The 19,358-nt window shown below is 39.5% G+C and overlaps 1 protein-coding gene across 1 annotated transcript in view; it reads left to right on the forward strand.

Annotated features, from left to right (window-relative positions):
- Gycbeta100B (guanylate cyclase soluble subunit beta-1-like) overlaps positions 1–19,358 on the forward strand; it is a 146,741-nt gene that overhangs the window by 91,271 nt on the left and 36,112 nt on the right. The window contains exons 9-11 of the mRNA XM_067144105.2: positions 2,148–2,230; positions 4,489–4,659; positions 7,814–8,189. Of these exons, the coding sequence (XP_067000206.1) occupies positions 2,148–2,230; positions 4,489–4,659; positions 7,814–8,189 (630 nt within the window). The remainder of the gene's footprint in view (positions 1–2,147; positions 2,231–4,488; positions 4,660–7,813; positions 8,190–19,358) is intronic.

Here is a 19,358-nt window from a genome sequence, read left to right on the forward strand (position 1 = left end):
GAAATGAGTTTGCGCCAGGTCACAAAATACCCCGCGCCACCACTCTCAGGTTAATCAATGTTAGTCACCATGGTCAGAAGAATAATTCCCGGTCATAAAGAGAAAATTGGTGTTAAATTTCCCTTTGGGAAAATGAAATGATTACCTATAAATATGTCTTTCGGCATATGATTTTTTCCATTGGCTTTACGTCGCACCGACACAAATAGGTCTTATGCCGACGATGGGATAGGAAAGGACTAGGAGTGGGAATGACCCGACCGTGACATTAATTAAGTTACAGCCCAAACATTTGACAGGAGTTTAAATGGGACACCACTTAAATGCATTTTCAAGGCTGCAGAAAGTGGGTTTCGAACACACCATCTCCCGAATGCAAGGTGACCCATACCAAGTAACCATTTGATCCATAATGAAACTCAGATTTATAACGATTAATTTATCGGTAGCTAACGAATGACTTTCGAGATAAATCTATACGGAATTTGGAGTCGACAAGTGTAGGATTCAGGGCGGCGGAAGGGGGAATCTACCCCAGCCTATGCAGCTATTAAGAATGAGATAGTGCTCTGTAGTGTGTTATGAGATGAACCTCTTTGATAAGAGAGTCTTCCATACGTTTCTCAGTCATGGTCACCCACCAAAACTTCAGATTACAGCCTGCAAGTTCAGATCTCGTATCGCAAATTTTGTGACGCAAGTTTCCAGGTGAGTGGTGGTGGTGGTGATTATTGTTTGAAGAGGAAGTACAACTAGGCAACCATCCTCTACATACTATCAATCAGAGGGAAATAATGGAAGGGATACGACACTTCGAAAATTGAAGATATCGGCCAAAGAAAGACAAGGACTACGAAGGGCATGAACATGAAGGAATCCATAGCCCTCGCAAGCCTAATAGCGTCGGGGTCAGAAAAGAACAAGAGTTGACCAAGAGAGGTCGGATAGGATAGATGCAAGTGTGGAGCCTGGCACAAGTATGTGGAAGCGATTCCAGAACTCAGCTGAGGGCCCCGTGATCGTCAACCCACCCACCCATGTTCAGAGCCCCTAGGGCCCCTTTTGATCGCCTCTTACGACAGACAGGGGATACCGTGGGTGTTATTCTACCGCCCCCAACCACAGAGGGAGGATTTCCTGGTGACCCCCAGCCATAAGACATATTTATCTAAAAAAAAACACACATGAGGGTATTATGTTCTAGTCCAGTTCAGTGGAAAGTAATTGTATTGATACTGAACAGAAATCCGGCGGCAATGTATTTCAATCAGTAGAAAGTCTCCCTCGAAACTTTTAGAAATAAGCGGTTTCGAAGAAGAAGAAGAAGAAGAAGAAGAAGAAGAAGAAGAAGAAGAAGAAGAAGAAGAAAGTCCTGCTGCTTGGTTGCATGCTCAACGTAGTGTAAGAGTATTCTAACAGGATATGATTTTTTCTGACTCGAGGTGTGTTCATCTTAATCCACTTCTCTTCGCCAACAAACAACATATCACTATGCCAATCACTACAATAATCATGCAGTACATCTCTTCAAATATGGACAGTCAGGAAAGGCATCAGGCTGTAAATCTGGGCCGAATTCACATCAAGTGCTGACAAATTTCGAAGAGACCATTAAGAAGGAGATGAAAAAGTAACTTAGAGGGTGGAGACCACCACAAGGCTGGCAGTGAACTCATTCAAAAGTACTCAAAGGAAATATTTACGCTTTTGACCAAGGAAATATACTTCGTTTCGCTTCATGGTATTTAATGTTAATGTGATTTGTGATGTTGGATACCCAAAATATATTTCCTTTGTCATAAAGGTATTTGGTTCTTAAATTGAATGAATCTTGTAAAATAACTTACTGTTTCTGCATACTAAATGACTGACAAAGGCAACGTAATCATGGTTATCTTTTTCCTACTGACCCTTTTCCTAACATCCCGGGGTCGGCACTTGATGTGATGTTTGACGGTCGGATGGCCTTCCTGACACGGGAAGATGTGTTCACGATTGTGTGTTTCTGCGGTGGGTTTATAATGCGGTGTTGTAACTGTTCAACCCCGCTAAATAATGTATGAATGAGGTGCAAAGTTACCTATTACAAAATAGTAATAGTGGATGAAAATCGTTCGCACTATAATATCATCCTTTGTTTCCACCAGGGCCAGATGCTGTACATCCCAGAGTCAGACCTCATGATATTCCTCTGTTATCCCAGTGTTATGAACTTGGATGATTTGACGAGGTAAGAACGACTTGTATTTGGTTTGTTCATGGCATTCTATTTTATTTTATTTTCAAATTAAGTAACAAGTACTGTACAGTTGTTTTAGCTCTTGGATATATTTATTTGGATGTACTCCAGTTGGTTCTTGGTCGGAAATTCCTTATCAGTAATCACCCCTGTTGGCTCCCGAGTCAAACAAAATTTGTTTCTGTTGCTTTTCACCCCAACTGTTTATGCATATTTAATATTTTATAACTTTGGCAGGACAACAACATTTGTACGCTTAGAAAATGTTCTGGCTAGTCGTTTTTATTTACCCTGTCCATGATGGTCCACGAGTCAAACGACCCGTCAATTGTGGATAAGATGGAAGGAAACATGATTGTCGATTGTTTCTTTGTTGTCTGAACTAAACAAGTTCAGCTCTCATCTCTATAGTGTACAGTTCTAACACTGGCCAGTTGCTATAAATGCTCTCCATGTTTAACGATCTTCAACATACCGCTTCAGAGACACATAATGGTCCGCAGTTATATATTTCATGACCTTGTTTATAAACGAGTTGCGAGGTCTTCCGTGTGGACATTCATCTTCCATGAGACATTCCGTTGTCACCAGGTGCGATGGCGCATCACATATCTCCACGAGGAAAGACGTCGTTTCCGGATTGTTAGTGGCAGTGATCTTTTCTACTTTATCAAGCATTTTATCAATTGATACATTTTCAGTACAAGATATTCTCAACATTTTACGTTAACACCACATATCAAATGCTTTCGGACGTTTACTTTCTACCAGGTTAAACGAATAAGCTTCGAAGGCATATCATGCCACTACCCAGAGGTAGGCGATTGGTGTCCTAATTCCAAGATTGAGACTTACTTTGTTTCTGCACAGTATTCTGTATTTCTTCGTTAGAGTTGTTTCAACTGTGCTATTCTACACTTGACTTCTGTTAGTACATCTTACGAATTCTGTTGATTTCTCTCCAAAATACCTGAAAGTTTACAGTTGTTCAATTTACTCGTTACATGTAATATCTTTAACCGATCACTTATAGGCGTATGTACGATCAGTGTGCATTCAGTTTTTGTGGTGTTGAGTTTCATTCTACTGTATAGCTCTTACTCTATTCGAAGGTCTCAGCATCATTTGTTGGAGCGTTGTTGGGCACCCAGCTAGGATTTCTTGGTGGTCAGCAGACTTCATTACATTGATCAACTCCCCATTCTCTTTGATTCCTAAGTTCGCCCTTGCTAACGCTTGGACCATCATCAATTCTCCAAAAGTGTTGAAGAGAATAGGTGACAGAGTACAGTCTTGTCTCTCAATTTTCTCCATACGTACTGATTCCGATGATCTTTCAGTAGAAGATATAGCTGTTATAATTAAATGTTTTAAATTTCTATTTTGTGATATGTCGATAATATATATTAGCTCACATGAATTTATGATTGTATTGCTTCTAACTAATATATTTCAGTATATTGATCCGTGAGGCTATGAAAACCATCTGGTCTCATAACCGGAGATGAACATTCAGCCAGGGAGCGGACAAATAAAATCGCATCGTATTACAAACAAAGTGTCACCTAAATTATGAAATTGAATTAAATAAATTGTAATGCAACACTTCAATGGAATATATTAACACATACACATCCGCCTTTATGAGAGCCTGACCTTGAGGACATTCAACCTTCAGTCTTTTCGTTGACCATCGGTTTCGCTTTATGAGTCATCATTTCCATTATCGTTGTCATTACCACTGATATTAGTTTCTTCATTCATTAAACGTCACTTCCACCACTACTTACGGGTTTCGTATCACTTTCGTCGTCTATATTGAGCTCACTTTCAATATCTGCTGTGCCATGACAAACTGGCTGTGGCTACACTCAAGACAGCCATTATCAAGCAATGAACACCTGTTCGAAAGCCAAAACTACTTTGCTACGACGTCCTAGTAAAGAATTTGATGAACATGAATGTCCAGGTTTGCATATTCGCTCGTTGTTTATTACCCAAGCCTTTTTAATTCTGGGGTTATATTAGCACAACCACTACCACAGTTTTTCGGGCACCAGACATAAGAAAAGGGTCAACCTCACCTCCATCCTTGGCCCAATGGTACGCACAACACAGTTGACACTGAGTTATACCCAACAACGACACGTATGCTCTATGTTCCTCGAACTCGAATTAAAGTTTTAAGGCCACTCATTGTAATTCTATACATTCGCTAATTTTGTACTAATCTCCAAACCTTGTTGTAGACGGGGACTGTTCATCAGTGATATTCCTCTACATGATGCTACGAGGGACCTTGTTCTCATGTCTGAGCAGTTCGAGGCTGACTACAAACTAACGAGGAACCTGGAACTGCTTACAGACAAGCTACAGCAAACAAACCGCGAGCTCGATAGTGAGAAGCAGAAAACAGACAGGTAAAGTCATCCTCTATTTTACTTACTGAGTGAACACTATAATGACACCTGGCAATTGTACTCTCTTAAAAATATGGATTCTGTTGTTGACACGCTTATTAGTATAGAAAACAAAATTATTTTCTGGTAAGAAACAAGTGAATAAATGAAAACTTTGAAGCTTATAAAATAGAATTAATGGCTATAAAGTTAAAAATAAATACAGTTTGTTGAGGACTTTGGAAAGCCTTGGAGTATTGAAAGGTACAAGATTCCACTAGCAGTTACCTAGATACTCACTGGTATACACTATGTGGTTGTATTGCTGGTGGGCTTGAGTGCGGTTGCTTAGCTGAATAGCCTGTACACTGACCGGCAATGGATTCAGAGGGTCTTGGGCTCGATTCCAGACTGGACTGTGGTTGATTACTGTGTATGTTTGAGTTCCTGGCTTGGAGACTGGGTTTTTGTCATTTTCTAAATCAACCAGTGGCCAATGATCGGCGTTTGTGGTTGTCGCCTACGTGGAAGATACTAGAGTAGGCTTTTCTTAAACGATTTCAAATAATTTGTAAATTTATCGAACATCCCCCCCCCCCTCTGATAAATTTTACCATCCCTAATTTTTTCTCTTATTATAAACGAAGAGTTTCCCAAATTTATGCTCGTCAATTCCAACCTTGTCTTATTATTAATCCTTCATACTTTCAAAATCTGCATTCAGTCTTATTCGCCTGTTAACATAATTCTGTGTCATCTCTCCACTGTGAGCTAGGAAGGTACCGCTTAGTCGAACAGTTGATCTCCTTACTCTCAGGTCTTTATAGCCCAGGGTTTGTAACAATTTTGTAACACTACTCCTTTGTCGGAAATCACCCAGAGCAAATCATGTTGCTTTCCATTGGTTCTCTTCTAGTTCCAATTGTCTCTCTACGTGCATAGAGCACACCACACCGCCAGTCATCACAGAAAAACGCAGCTGTGAAATATGTCCCTTCACATAAATTTAGTGTCAGGAAGGGCATTCGGCCATGAAACTAGGTCAAATATCCATCAAATGCGTAAAATTCACTTTAGGACAATTGAGATTCATGCCCCTACTAAGTCCCGAGTTACTGAGTGGATCGCAAAGGGTAGCGCTCTAGAAGTGGAGATAATATTATGAGTAGCAAGTCATGTTGGAAGGCAGAGTCCGAGGGGACACTCCTGGCAGAAAATCTAGAGGGAGATTTTGGAAGGACTGCTAATTATTTAGAACAACTCAGTCTTTCTTGCCAGGAAAAGAAATCCCCACACAAAACCAAACGTCATTCAGCTTACTCCAGCCCAGTATACAAAGCATTTCAAATATACGTGCTTTTATAATCCACACGGTGAGGGAGTAGTGTGTGCTAATACTGAAATATCTGTTTCTCCACATGTGATAATAATGTTATTTGTTTTACGTTGCATTATGTACATGTGTAGTTGTGTTTTAACTTTACTTTTTATCACTTGTTATGTTAAGCTAGTAGTAAGCTCAACCTATAGCATTGTAAGTCGTAGTGTTAACCACTGGAAATACGTAAGTTGTGTGTGATATTGTATACGATCATGCTGGATTTAGAATGTTAAAGTAGTAGTACTTCTTGATGTGGTTTCTTTCCGTGGAATTGTTTGTTCTACTCTAATTGTTGTAGTGGTGTTGTTGTGTAGTTATGTTTAATTTTATTATCACTTTTAATGCTAAGCTAGTATTAAGCTCAACCTATAATATTGTAAGCCGTTATGTTAAGCACTGGAAATACTTAAGTTGTGTGTGAAACTGTACAAAGGGCACTAGAAAAGTTTGCAATGTGAGTGAACGCGTTAGACTTTTTCAAAATAATTTCCACCACACTCAATACACTTCTCCATACGTCGAAACCAGTCACTGAACCAACTCTGCCACTTCCCTTCGGTTACATTTTCACACTCTTAATCCCATGCTGCCAAAAGCTCCTCGTCGGATGCAAAACGCCGCCCTTTCGGCTTCATCTTCACTTCTGGGAAGAGTGTGAAATCACATGGGGCCAGATCAGGACTGTATGGAGGGTGATCCAGCACAGTTGATATTTACATAACAGGAAAACAATGAACAAGAAAAGACGCCTTACAGTTAAATGTCAGGACCATTAATCCACTGTATTGCTGCTGGAGTTGCCATCAGAAAATCCACTTTGCTGTCTGTGTTGGGAGGTTGATGTTGTTCACTCAGGTTTCTTATGTTACCACCGAACTTGAAATGTTATCGATTGAGTGTGACTTACAACACTGAAAAAAAATCGGTTTTCCAGTCATTTTACGAACCGACCATAAAGCTCTCATTTTCATGCTTAAGACTTCAATGACTATTGAACGCGTGTGGCCTCAAAATACCCTACACGTCGCCCCTGGGTGGTGCCAAACGAGCAACAATATATTTGGCAGCAAGTCTGCCACTGCGACCTCCTGGCAATTACTTTCAAAGACACATCGAGAAAGTAAAAAGGAAATCTATAATAAGGATAGAGAGATTGTTATTTTTGGGCATATATTTCGGACGACAACACATTAACATAAAAGTTATTAATATATCTTTGGGGAAAATAGTCAACACCAACGTGGATTCAAGGGGTCAGGGTATATTTGGAACGACATAATGTATGAGAAGAAGAAACCAAGATTTTGTATATTGATAAGAAAGAAGAAGGAAACTTGAAAGACTGAGGAACTGAATTTGGCACGAGGTCCCTAGCACGCCATCAGCGGAGGGGTGGGAGTGGAAGATGTATAATAATTGAGAATTCTTGGTTCTTAGTTTCAGAAAACTTAGTTCTAACGGTAGGGTCAATTACAACACTACGAATATTACTGCTTCTTTTACTACTACTACTACTAATAATAATAATAATAATAATAATAATAATAATAATAATAATAATAATAATAATATGGTCAACTGCAATCAGATTTCTTGTGGATTGGCAGAGAACTCTGTGTTGACAAATTTAAACACTTAGATCCAAAACCTGGCGAATGAATACCACGGTTGTCTTACATCTCCAATTGATGTTGAATTACTAACATGTTTAATTAATTCAAGATAATTGTTTTTTATTGATTGTATTTAATGTTGGGCATACTGTCGTGTTCTGACTCTTGTTATCTTCACCAGACTGCTCTATTCCGTGCTGCCCATCTCCGTGGCGAACGAACTTCGCCACAAGCGACCAGTGCCCGCCCGCAAGTACGACTGTGTCACCCTGCTCTTCTCCGGTGTGGTGGGCTTCAGCGAACTCTGCGCGGCCAACACTGACTCTCGAGGGGCAATGAAGATCGTCCAGATGCTAGGGGAGCTATACACAGCCTTTGACGTGCTCACTGACTCTCAGAAGAACCCCAAACTATACAAAGTGGAGACGGTGGGTGATAAGTACATGACGGTGAGTGGACTGCCGGAGCCATGCACGGACCATGCGCGATGTATCGCCCGCCTGGCTCTGGACATGATGGACTTGGCTGGGGGCATCTACGTGGACGATCATCCAGTGGTGAGTGACACTGCCAAGTCAGCCAGAGCTTAGAAAGAAACCATGTACAAGGGAACTAAATATCAAATGAGAAACTATTACCTGCTAATGACACTCAGAATATCACATACATAACCATTAGCCTCTTTCCAGCGACTTGTTTGCTGACACAGGATGGAATCGTCTCTATGACGACTTCCTTAGCCTTATTAATTTGTTTAAAATAATGGTGTTTGAATCACACTCAGTCATTTACGATTCTTCTTTTTAGGAGCATTTTGGGAGCACGTTTTGTCTTCCGTGTGAATTCATTTTCAATCAGCCAGTCATCATTGATCTGCATTTAGGGCAATCGCCCAAGTGGAAGATTCCATACAGTTGTTTAGCTAGCCTTTTATTATAATTTCAAAGAATTTGGATATTTGTCACACATCTCCCTTGGTAAACTGTTCCAACCTCTAACTCCTCTTCCTACAGCATAATGAATACAAAGTATATGACCCAATTTTTCCTCTAAACATCCAATTTTAACTTCACATTGTGATCTTGCCTACTTTTAAAAACCTATTCGTCTCCCCCACCGACAACTCGGAACATATCGTTAAGTCGAGCAGCTCGTCTCCTTACTTCCAAGTCTTCCCAGCCCAAACTTTGCAACATTTTCCTAACGCTACTCTTTAGTCGGAAATCATCCAGAGCAAATCGAGCTGCTTTTCTTTGGATTATTTCCAGTTATCGTATCAAGTAATTCTGGTGAGGGTCTTGTACAATGAAACCATACTGTAATTGTGTCCTTACCAGAGACATATTTTTAATACTAAGGTCAAGTACAGTACTTTTAAAGTTACTCATAATGTTGGTAGAATTACCTGCCATACCAAGCTAGATTCACATAAAGGGATCTTCGTGCTACTAATTATAAAGACTTTCAACAACAGATAAGCGACATGATACATTCGTACCTAAAAATTTACCATTTCGATTACATCTCCTCATATCTCTAAATGAAGAAACATTTCTAAATAAGGCTGATGTGCTCTATTTTCTACACTTGTATTGGATGTTTTTTTCTTCCTGATGCAGGAGTTTATTACCACTGGATTATGTGATAACGTACTCCAGTTTATTATCACCTGTCGTCCTCATGATTAACGTGAAGGAATTACAATATACACCAATATATGAGGGCTATAAATAAAATAGTGGCATCCCATCGTCGCCATAAGGCCTATCTCTTGCGTAAAGCAAGTTTTTAAAAATAGCGGCAATACTGATGGTGCGCAATGTTTAATGGGCTAACAAGTACAGTTCCATTATATTAGTGGGTGTGTAAAAGAAAATGAACCTTAAAAACATCATGCTCTAAGAGCGCGTAAATATGTCATGCAAACATACATTCCTATAGTACAGTAAGGTCCATTTTCCTTTGCACGTCAGCATAAGAAAATGAACTCAACGCAATTTGTTTTGCCATTGATGCTTTCACGGCAGTTTTTTTATGAACTGCATATGAGTATGTGCCTGGGAGGCGTGACCAGTTTTAAGGAAAATAATGGATAAGAAGAGCATTGTACCATTCGAGTTTTTTTTCCTAGGAGCGACGATATTGCATTTGTCAACACAAAGTATCCTTCTTCTTTCTCGTTTTTTCGTCATGGTCAAACTGTAACTTTATGATGCATTTCTATTAGTAATTTTTTGTTTGCTCCTTAATAAGTTGAAGGATGTATAGTTCTGTTGTAGCTTGGATTCTTGTGACTGCAGATACCTTTCGAAGTAGGAGGTTTCTGCACACAAAAGGTACGGGTAGCTGTATTCTGATTGTTCCCCTCTAACTAAGTCAAGATTTACATCAATCATTTATAGGAGATACGGGATTATGTATGTGAGTTGTGCCTTCTCTTTACTGTTAAAACCATAATTAGCTATTAGCTATTTTAACCAGATATTTCAATAGATTTGGTCCTAGAAAGAACCTAAAAGGGCTTATACAGTCCCATTTGACTAAACCTATTTGATGGGAATGAATATAGTGGATGTTGAACTTGGTCTGGTATGCAGATTAAGGCAGGTTTTCTAAATTTCCATTGTTGCAGGATCAAGGTAATTGATGGGCAATTTTATATTGGCTACTGTTAGCACCTATTGGTTACACAGTAAAATGTATTTCTGAGGTCAGTGAAACGTGTTAGTTCCTTTGTCTCAGGCAATCCTACTCCATAATAATATTAATAAATGGTCAAATATTCGTGCAGCATGGTGAAAAATTTTGTATATCTCTTACTCTTTTCAAATACTGCTAAATTTTTCGTAGATTTTCTGAATTTTGTTTGCTATGATAGATTTAATATATTCTACAGGCAAATTATCGGCCAATATTCAGCTAGATTACCTGTGCATCATTAAACTTAAAGTATGTTATTACCGTCCTGTGAAAGTATTTTTCTTTTCTTTTCCCGCATCGTTTAGGCTGTCTATATAGCAAGTGAGTAGTATAATGCAGGGATTCGGCGGCCTCCTCCGCCGCCCGCGGCGCGGGAAATTTGAATTCTGGCGGGAAATTTGAATTTTGGCGGGAAATTTGAATTTTGGCGGGAGATTTGAATTTGTAAACAAAGCCACGTGCTTTTTGGCAGCTGTCATCGACAACAACGCATCGCTAACCTCACTGCTGCCATCTTGACGGGCCTAAACCTCACTAGTGCCAACTTAACCTAACTAGCATGAGGTAAACAAACCCACGTGTTTTTTGACAGCCACGTGCTTTTTGACAGACAACAACGCATCGCTAACCTCAGTACTGCCATCTTGACAGGCCTAAACCTCAGTAGTGCCAACTTAACCTAACTAATGTGAGGTAAACAAAGCCACGTGTTTTTTGACAGCCACGTGCTTTTTGACAGATTTGTAAACAAAGCCACGTGCGTTTTGACAGACAACAACGCATCGCTAACCTCAGTACTGCCATCTTGACGGGCCTAAACCTTAGTGGTACCAACTTAACCTCACTAGCTCGAGATAAACAAATCCACGTGCTTTTTTGACAGCTGTCATCCGCCATCTTTGAGCACCGAGCTGCCCTCTTTAGCTACTTACCTTTGACAGCTGTCATCCGCCATCTTGCATCCTAAACCTCAGTGCTGCCTGGTGACGGCAAATTCCACGTGCTCTACAAAGCCACGTGCAGCTGTCATCCACCATCTTTGAGCACCGTGCTGCCCTCTTTAGCTACTTACCTTTGAAATGTGGTACGTCACAGCTGTCATCCGCCATCTTTAATCCAGAGAGAACAGTGCTGCAATCTATGTGGTGGCGGCAAATTCCACGTGCTTTACAAATCAACATGCTTTTTTTGACAGCAGCCATCTTTAATCACCGTGCTGCCCTCTTTAGCTACTTACCTTTGAAATGTGGTGGCGGGAAATTCCACATGCTTTACAAACCTATATGCTTTTCTGACAGCTGTCATCCGCCATCTTTAATCCAGAGAGAACAGTGCTACCCGGTGGCGGCAAATTCCACGTGCTTTACAAAGCCATGTGCTTTTTTGACAGCTGTCATCCAGCCATCTTTAATCCAGAGAGAACAGTGCTGCCCTCTATGTGGTGGCGGCAAATTTCTGTTAGCTGTCATCCGCCATCTTTAATCAAGAGAGCACCGTGCTGCCCTCTATGTGGTGACGGTAAATCCCGCGTGCTCTTGTTTGGAAACAAACTCACGTGCTTTTTTAACAGCTACCACCCGCCATCTTTAATCAACAGAGCATAGTGCTGCCCTCTATGTGGTGGCGGCAAATTCCACGTGCTCTACAAAGCTACGTGCAGCTGTCATCCGCCATCTTGCATCACAAACCTCAGTGCTACACTCTATGTGGTGGCGGCAAATTCTAAATGCTTTACAAACCTATGCCGCTTTTTTTTTGACAGATATCATCCGCCATCTTTAATCACCGTGCTGCCCTCTTTAGCTACTTACCTTTGAAATGTGGTACGTCACAGCTGCCATCCGCCATCTTTAATCCAGGGAGAACAGTGCTGCAATCTATGTGGTGGCGGCAAATTCCACGTGCTTTACAAATCAACATGCTTTTTTTGACAGCAGCCATCTTTAATCACCGTGCTGCCCTCTTTAGCTACTTACCTTTGAAATGTGGTGGCGGTAAATTCCACATGCTTTACAAACCTATATGCTTTTCTGACAGCTGTCATCCGCCATCTTTAATCCAGAGAGAACAGTGCTACCTGGTGGCGGCAAATTCCACGTGCTTTACAAAGCCATGTGCTTTTTTGACAGCTGTCATCCAGCCATCTTTAATCCAGAGAGAACAGTGCTGCCCTCTATGTGGTGGCGGCAAATTTCTGTTAGCTGTCATCCGCCATCTTTAATCAAGAGAGCAACGTGCTGCCCTCTATGTGGTGACGGTAAATCCCGCGTGCTCTTGTTTGGAAACAAACTCACGTGCTTTTTTAACAGCTACCACCCGCCATCTTTAATCAACAGAGCATAGTGCTGCCCTCTATGTGGTGGCGGCAAATTCCACGTGCTCTACAAAGCCACGTGCAGCTGTCATCCGCCATCTTTGAGCACCGTGCTGCCCTCTTTAGCTACTTACCTTTGAAATGTGGTACGTCATCCACCATCTTGCATCGCAAACCTCAGTGCTGCCCGGTGGCGGCAAATTCCACGTGCTTTACAAACTTATATGCTTTTCTGACAAAAAATTGTGCTCTCGAGATACTTACCGAACTAGACGATACTATACTTACGAATCTGATCATCACCTTCTTTCATCTATGAATAATAAACAAAAACTCTATCTTGCAAATAAGGAGCGGGAGGAAGGTAATACCTAACCTAAAATAAAAGAATATGCCAATTCTACATTATTTATTTACATCTTGTATGTACAAGTTTTATCTCGAATCATTTTACCCTAGTGATGTTTGCGTACTGCTCGATGCAATTCTTGAATGTACAAGTTTAAACTTGCTGTACTACGCTCTCAGCGTACCTCTTTGTGATGTAAGACAGCGTAACGTAAGTACACACCTCTAGCATAATGTTTATGTAAAGTAGTACCTATCAATACTACTATGCCCCCAGGCTAGCGTGTTGGTAGAATTTGGAATGACAAACCGTTTACAATCATCGCTATTAAGGGCTACCTTACTAATTAAATGAGTGTACAACTGGTGCTTCTTGCTTCTAATGACAGACATTTGCTTATGCAAAACAGGTGGATTACTTTTAATGCAATTGTTATAGTTTTCAAAACTTAGCTGATTCTGAACGACATTCTTTTTAAACCCCTTCAATCTCTTTATTTGTAATTCATTTAAGAGTTTTATGCAATATGACTTGGATTTAGTACCTACAAATGAATCGATAATATTCCCAGCACATTCATCTTTCATTTTACCTAGAACCTTTTTGTTCACTAGCGGTAGATGATATTGATTATCTGCAGGATAGTTACTTGTATCAAACCTACCCAAGTCCGGCTTTATATCATTGCAATAGTCATCAGTTTTGATTTGATAAATAAACGAATCGGTATCTGTGTAGAGCAATTGCGCATTATGCGCGTACTTCTTCATCATATAATCGTAATGGAATTCATACATGAGTGTTTTAGCCAATTCAAGAACTGTGAAGCCGGCGTAGGTAGGTTTATCATACTTAACCTTGACACGATTCATCTATATAAATAAAATTGTTTCTGTTTGTCTGTTTGTCTGTCTGTTTGTCTGTTCCACCATCACGTCGAAACGGCTGGATAGATCTCAACCAAACTTCATATTTAGAGTATACTGACCCCGGGGAAGGTTTCGATATGCATATCATTTTAAAATCTTTGAAAAGACGGGGGTTTTATAGGAAAAACGGTTTTCCTCCATTTTCTCTTATACTATTATAGGCAAAATATCGAATTTGTCGTATAAGGACGAGACAAAGCTCAATTTAATCCTCTTGACGCAAAGAACAAAACTCGGTAAGCCCTACGGGCCCGAAAACCATGTTTTAAGGCCCTAAAACCAACCGTTACGGAGATATTGGCACCACACTACCCCTGCTCTAGGAATCGGATAAAGAAATGAACTGCCGTAACCATGGCAACGTCAGCTCCAGGATTCTAGAGCAGTGAGATTATGCATGTACGTTTGGGCATAGCTGTCAACCAAAATAGGTACAAATAAGACTTAATATCTGGGAAAAAAATATACTGTTGTGTAAGGGACTCATAGGACTCCTTTGGGCGGGGATGGAAAGGGGGTGAAGAACGAGTGTAAAAATCTATATAAATAAAATTGTTTCTGTTTGTCTGTCTGTTTGTCTGTTCCACCATCACGTCGAAACGGCTGGATAGATCTCAACCAAACTTCATATTTAGGGTATACTCATCCCGGAGAAGGTTTTGATATGCATATCATTTTAAAATCCTTGAATAGACAGGGGGTTTATAGGAAAACCAGAATGGTTTTTCCACCATCACGTCGAAACGGCTGGATAGATCTCAACCAAACTTCATATTTAGAGGATACTCATCGCAGGGAAGTTTTCCATATGCATATCATTTTAAAATATTTGAATATATGGGGGGTTTATAGGAAAATCAGAATGGTTTTTCCACCATCACGTCGAAACGGCTGGATGGATCTCAACCAAACATTGTATTTAGAGTATACTAATCCCGGGGAAGGTTTAGATATGCATATCATTTTAAAATCCTTGAATAGACGGGGGGTTTATAGGAAAACCAGAGTGGTTTTCCCACCATCACGTCAAAACGGCTGGATAGATCTCAGCCAAACTTCATATTTAGAGTATACTCATCCCAGGAAAGGTTCCGATATGCATATAATTTTAAAATCTTTGAATAGACGGGGTGTTTATAGGAAAACCACAGTGGTTTTCCTCTATTTTCTCTTATACTATTGATTTTCTGTAAACTTCGTTTACCGTACGTGAAACGTCTCTTCATTATAAACAACTTTCGTTATGTTCATAATTTACCTTACTCTTCACATGACGGAGAAATTTACAATTTTCTGCTGGTATCATGCTCTGCATTTAGTGACCGACAGACCGACAACGAACCTACAGGTTACCATGGCAACGTCTCTGACTGCATGCCAGTAGGGAAGTAACGTATTGCCATTTTCCTCATCATGCTTTTAAATTCGTGGTTGTTCCTTGGGTAGATGGCAAGAGAGGCATCAATCGGCTCATCTGCGGGATATTGGCGGAATATCGTTGGAGGTTATAACCGCCCTCGAATAGATTAAGTAATAACACCATTAGTCATCTTCATATTTGTTTACCTAAGAATCACTGAACCTAAATTTCTCCTCTGTTAGCGCTTTATTATATCCATAACTCACGGCATTTATTTATTTGTCGTTATCCGGCTGTCCTCAGTTATAATCCATTTTCTATTAGTTTCAACATTCTTAACTGTATTATTTTCTTCCTTAATTACGCCGTATGTACGTGAATGCTAGAAACTACTGGATGCATTTCCACCAAGATTCGTATTTAGAATACACCTGTCCTTGATAGGTTTCAGGGCAAATATTGTTTCTAAATCCCTGAACTAACTGAGGGTTTATACGAAACCGAAACAGTGATTTTGCACTTCCAAAAAATATACACAACAAAAGTTTATGGAAGTCTACCTACCTTGGTAGAAATTAATGTCTAAACCTTTTTTTCTCATGTGCATCATTTCGATACGAGGATCAATAAGGGAGATATCATTAAAGGACCGTTTTTCTGTACAAGTCCCATCGGACTTAACTCACGAGCGGGTGCGTGTAAAGCGTATTCCTTACAACTTGAAAACTACTGAAGACATTCGAAACAAAATTTATATTTAGCATCCACCTGTCCAAAGGTAGGTTTTAAACGTAAATAACATTTCATGTTCCGGAATGGACTGGCGGTTTATAAGGAACCGAAATGGTGATTTTACTCTTCCACAATATATACAGAACAAGACCAACCTGACTGGAAATCGACCAAACCTGATGGAATTCCACCTCTAAACCTTTTTTTTCATGTGCATTTTTTCGTCAGGAGGATTAATAAGGGAGATATCATGAATGGTCACTATATAAATCAAATCGTAACGACTGTGTACCTCTACACTGACTATTTTGGCGAAATTTTCGTACAGCTTTCCGTTTAAGGGGTAATAATAACAATCTCCATAATTTTTGATTTCCTGAAAGTCCTAATTTTTACCCGCCTCGCCCAAAATCCACATTGTGGCATAATCTGCCAGAAGAATAAGAAGATAATTGAAATTTGACAAAATTATACGTTTTAGCCCGTAACGAATGAAAAATCCTATATCATTAAATTTTTCATTTTTTATCCCCGAAGAATATCGAAATATGCAGGCAATTTTAATGATGGTGCAGACCTTCGGAAATTCCTATCACGTAACGGATTGCACAATCTCCGTTCAATTTGGAATGATCTACAACCTTGGTCTTATGACTTTATGCCGTATCTGTATCCCTTTTACGTTTGATTTTTCTCTATTAATCGATGTTAAGTCAATTTGGAATTTTCACATGCATTATTCATACTTTCAATTACTTATATGAAATACAGAATCATCAAACTCTTCACGAAAATTGGCCCACTCAGTAGCCATATGTGAGCCAAATGCTACGTATGTAGCTGTCACATTATTATCCGAAAAGTAATGTAATGTGAGATGATCTTACAAAACCTTTACCCTGTTCCACGTTTCTAAATCTGACCCAAGAATAGATGACATATCATTGGACCAGCCATTTAGGCCACTAAATCCGGCGTGTCTTATGGTATAATCCTTTGTCGATATGACGTACGTTTAGTAGCAGTTAATCTGTAAATGAAGGTCTTCAATATTGTAAACACGCATATACTTTCGTATGTCGATCTATATATATTCACTGATGTCGATTTAGCGATCGAGAAATGGTCGGTCTGCTATTGTAATCAGTACTCCCCACACCGACTTTGACTGGCAGTAGGAAAGGGTTCCTTCTCCAACTCCTGTGTAACTGTCATTAGTAAGGAAGGCCTACAATTGTAATGAATAGTTCCCTTCTCGATTTGACTTGCAGAAGGTAAGTGAGCATGCAGTTTTGTTTAAAACTCCCCTACCCGATTGTGTTTGGCAGTAGGCAAGGGTGCCCGCCATTATAAAGAAATGTCCTCATCTAAAATGTGACTGGCATTAGGCATAGTGGCCTGCTATTTTGATGGAAACTCACCAACTTGGTGTGACTGGCAGTACGCTGGCTGGCAGTAGGAAAAGGGGCCTGTCATTATAATGATAACTGCACAACTCAATTTCGAGTGATAGTAGGGTAATTGCCTGCCATTATAATAAAAACTGTAATCTGTCTGGAGGTAGGAAAGGGGGGCTGCCATTTTAACGAAAACTCCCCAAATCGATTCTGTCCGCATAGTAGGCAATGGGGCCTGCAATTATAATGTAAACTTCCCAACCTGATTGTGAATGCCAGTAGGCAAGTGAGCCTGCCGTTATATCACAAATCCGTAACAAACACTTTACATTGGAAACGTACGGGGACCTCCCCATGCTCTTTCTCGGATAACGCTAAGAGACATGCAATTTTAAAACTATCTTATTTACTGCATGTACACTATTTACTTCGATATTCGAATACAATGTAGAATACCGTAGCGAAGCACGGGTACATTCGCTAGTCTGTATAATAACTAAATTCTCATGTATGATGGTGCAGCTATGGAAATTTGGTTTACTTATTAAATAGTTAGCACCATACCTTTTCTTAATATTATCCCAGTTTGTAATCAATTTTACATCAACGCGTTTATCAACATTTTCCATAGTCTTACCAAACACACTGTTTTTCATGAGCTTGTAGAAATCTTTTTCAAACTCGTTAACCGCATTCGTTCTTAAATTATTGTTCAGATCGATATATGGCTTTAGCCACGGTGACTGATTAAATTTATTTATTTATTTATTTATTCCTGACTTACATTTGTGGCGAAGTTAGGGCTCACGGCCCTCTCTTACACTTAACCACTATAAACAGAATTTAAAAATGTAAACATAAAAGTAAGACATAGAAATTCTAAAAAGAAATAATACTACAAACAGATAATTCTAAGACTACCGGTAAGTTAGGCCTACATATCAGTACAGCAATTAATGTGATAATTACTAATAATAATAATCATAACAATATTAATAATAATAACAATATTAATAATAATAATAATAATAATAATAATAATAGTAAATGAAAAACCCATTCACACAACATACACACAATGACTCACACAACTCAGTTTTATGTTACCAGGAAAAACTTTCTGCAGGCAGATTTGAATTTATGAGAGGAAGTAAGGTGCCGAATGTCCATTGGGAGTGTACTCCAGAGTCTCGATGCGGTAACTAAAAAGGATTGATTGTAGGAATTGGTTCGACTTAGTGGAATTTCAAGTAAGGAACCAGAACGGGTACTAATTTCATGGAATGAGGAAAGGAAACGAAAATTAGAAGAGAGGTAAGTAGGAGTGTTCGTCGAGAGCACTTGGTAAACAAGTGTCATTAGGTGATAATTCCTTCGTTCATTTATGCGTAGCCATTCCAATGTTTTGAAATATGGTGTAACATGAGTGTCATGTCGCAGTTGGAAGGCATATCGTATGCATGAGTTTTGTGCTCGCTGAAGTCTCAAAGCTTGTTCAGCATTTAGATTGACTAGTACTGTATCACAGTAGTCTAAAATTGGGAATAGTAGTGCTTGGATTAATTTTAATTTAAGTTTTTGAGGAAAAGAATTCTTGTGACGTTTCAGGGGATATAGGGCTGCATGAACCTTTCTACATACATTTGTTACGTGTTCATTCCAGGTCAGATTCTCATTGATGGAGATTCCAAGATTAGTTACATTTTTAAGGTACGGTACAGCAATGTCATTGATTATGATTGGAGGAGGATTGATATTGCTTATTACATGTAATAATTTAGAGTTTCCTATGATAATACTTTGTGTTTCACGATGATTTAGGAGTAAGTGGTTGTTTTTAGCATAGGCGGTAAGCCTTTCAATATCCGAATTAATGTGCTGAACTGTTTCATGTAAATTGTTTGTAGTGGTGTGTTTGTATATCTGCATATCATCAGCATATAAG

This window comes from Anabrus simplex, chromosome 3 (genome assembly GCF_040414725.1).
Source record: "Anabrus simplex isolate iqAnaSimp1 chromosome 3, ASM4041472v1, whole genome shotgun sequence".
NCBI lineage: Eukaryota > Metazoa > Arthropoda > Insecta > Orthoptera > Tettigoniidae > Anabrus > Anabrus simplex.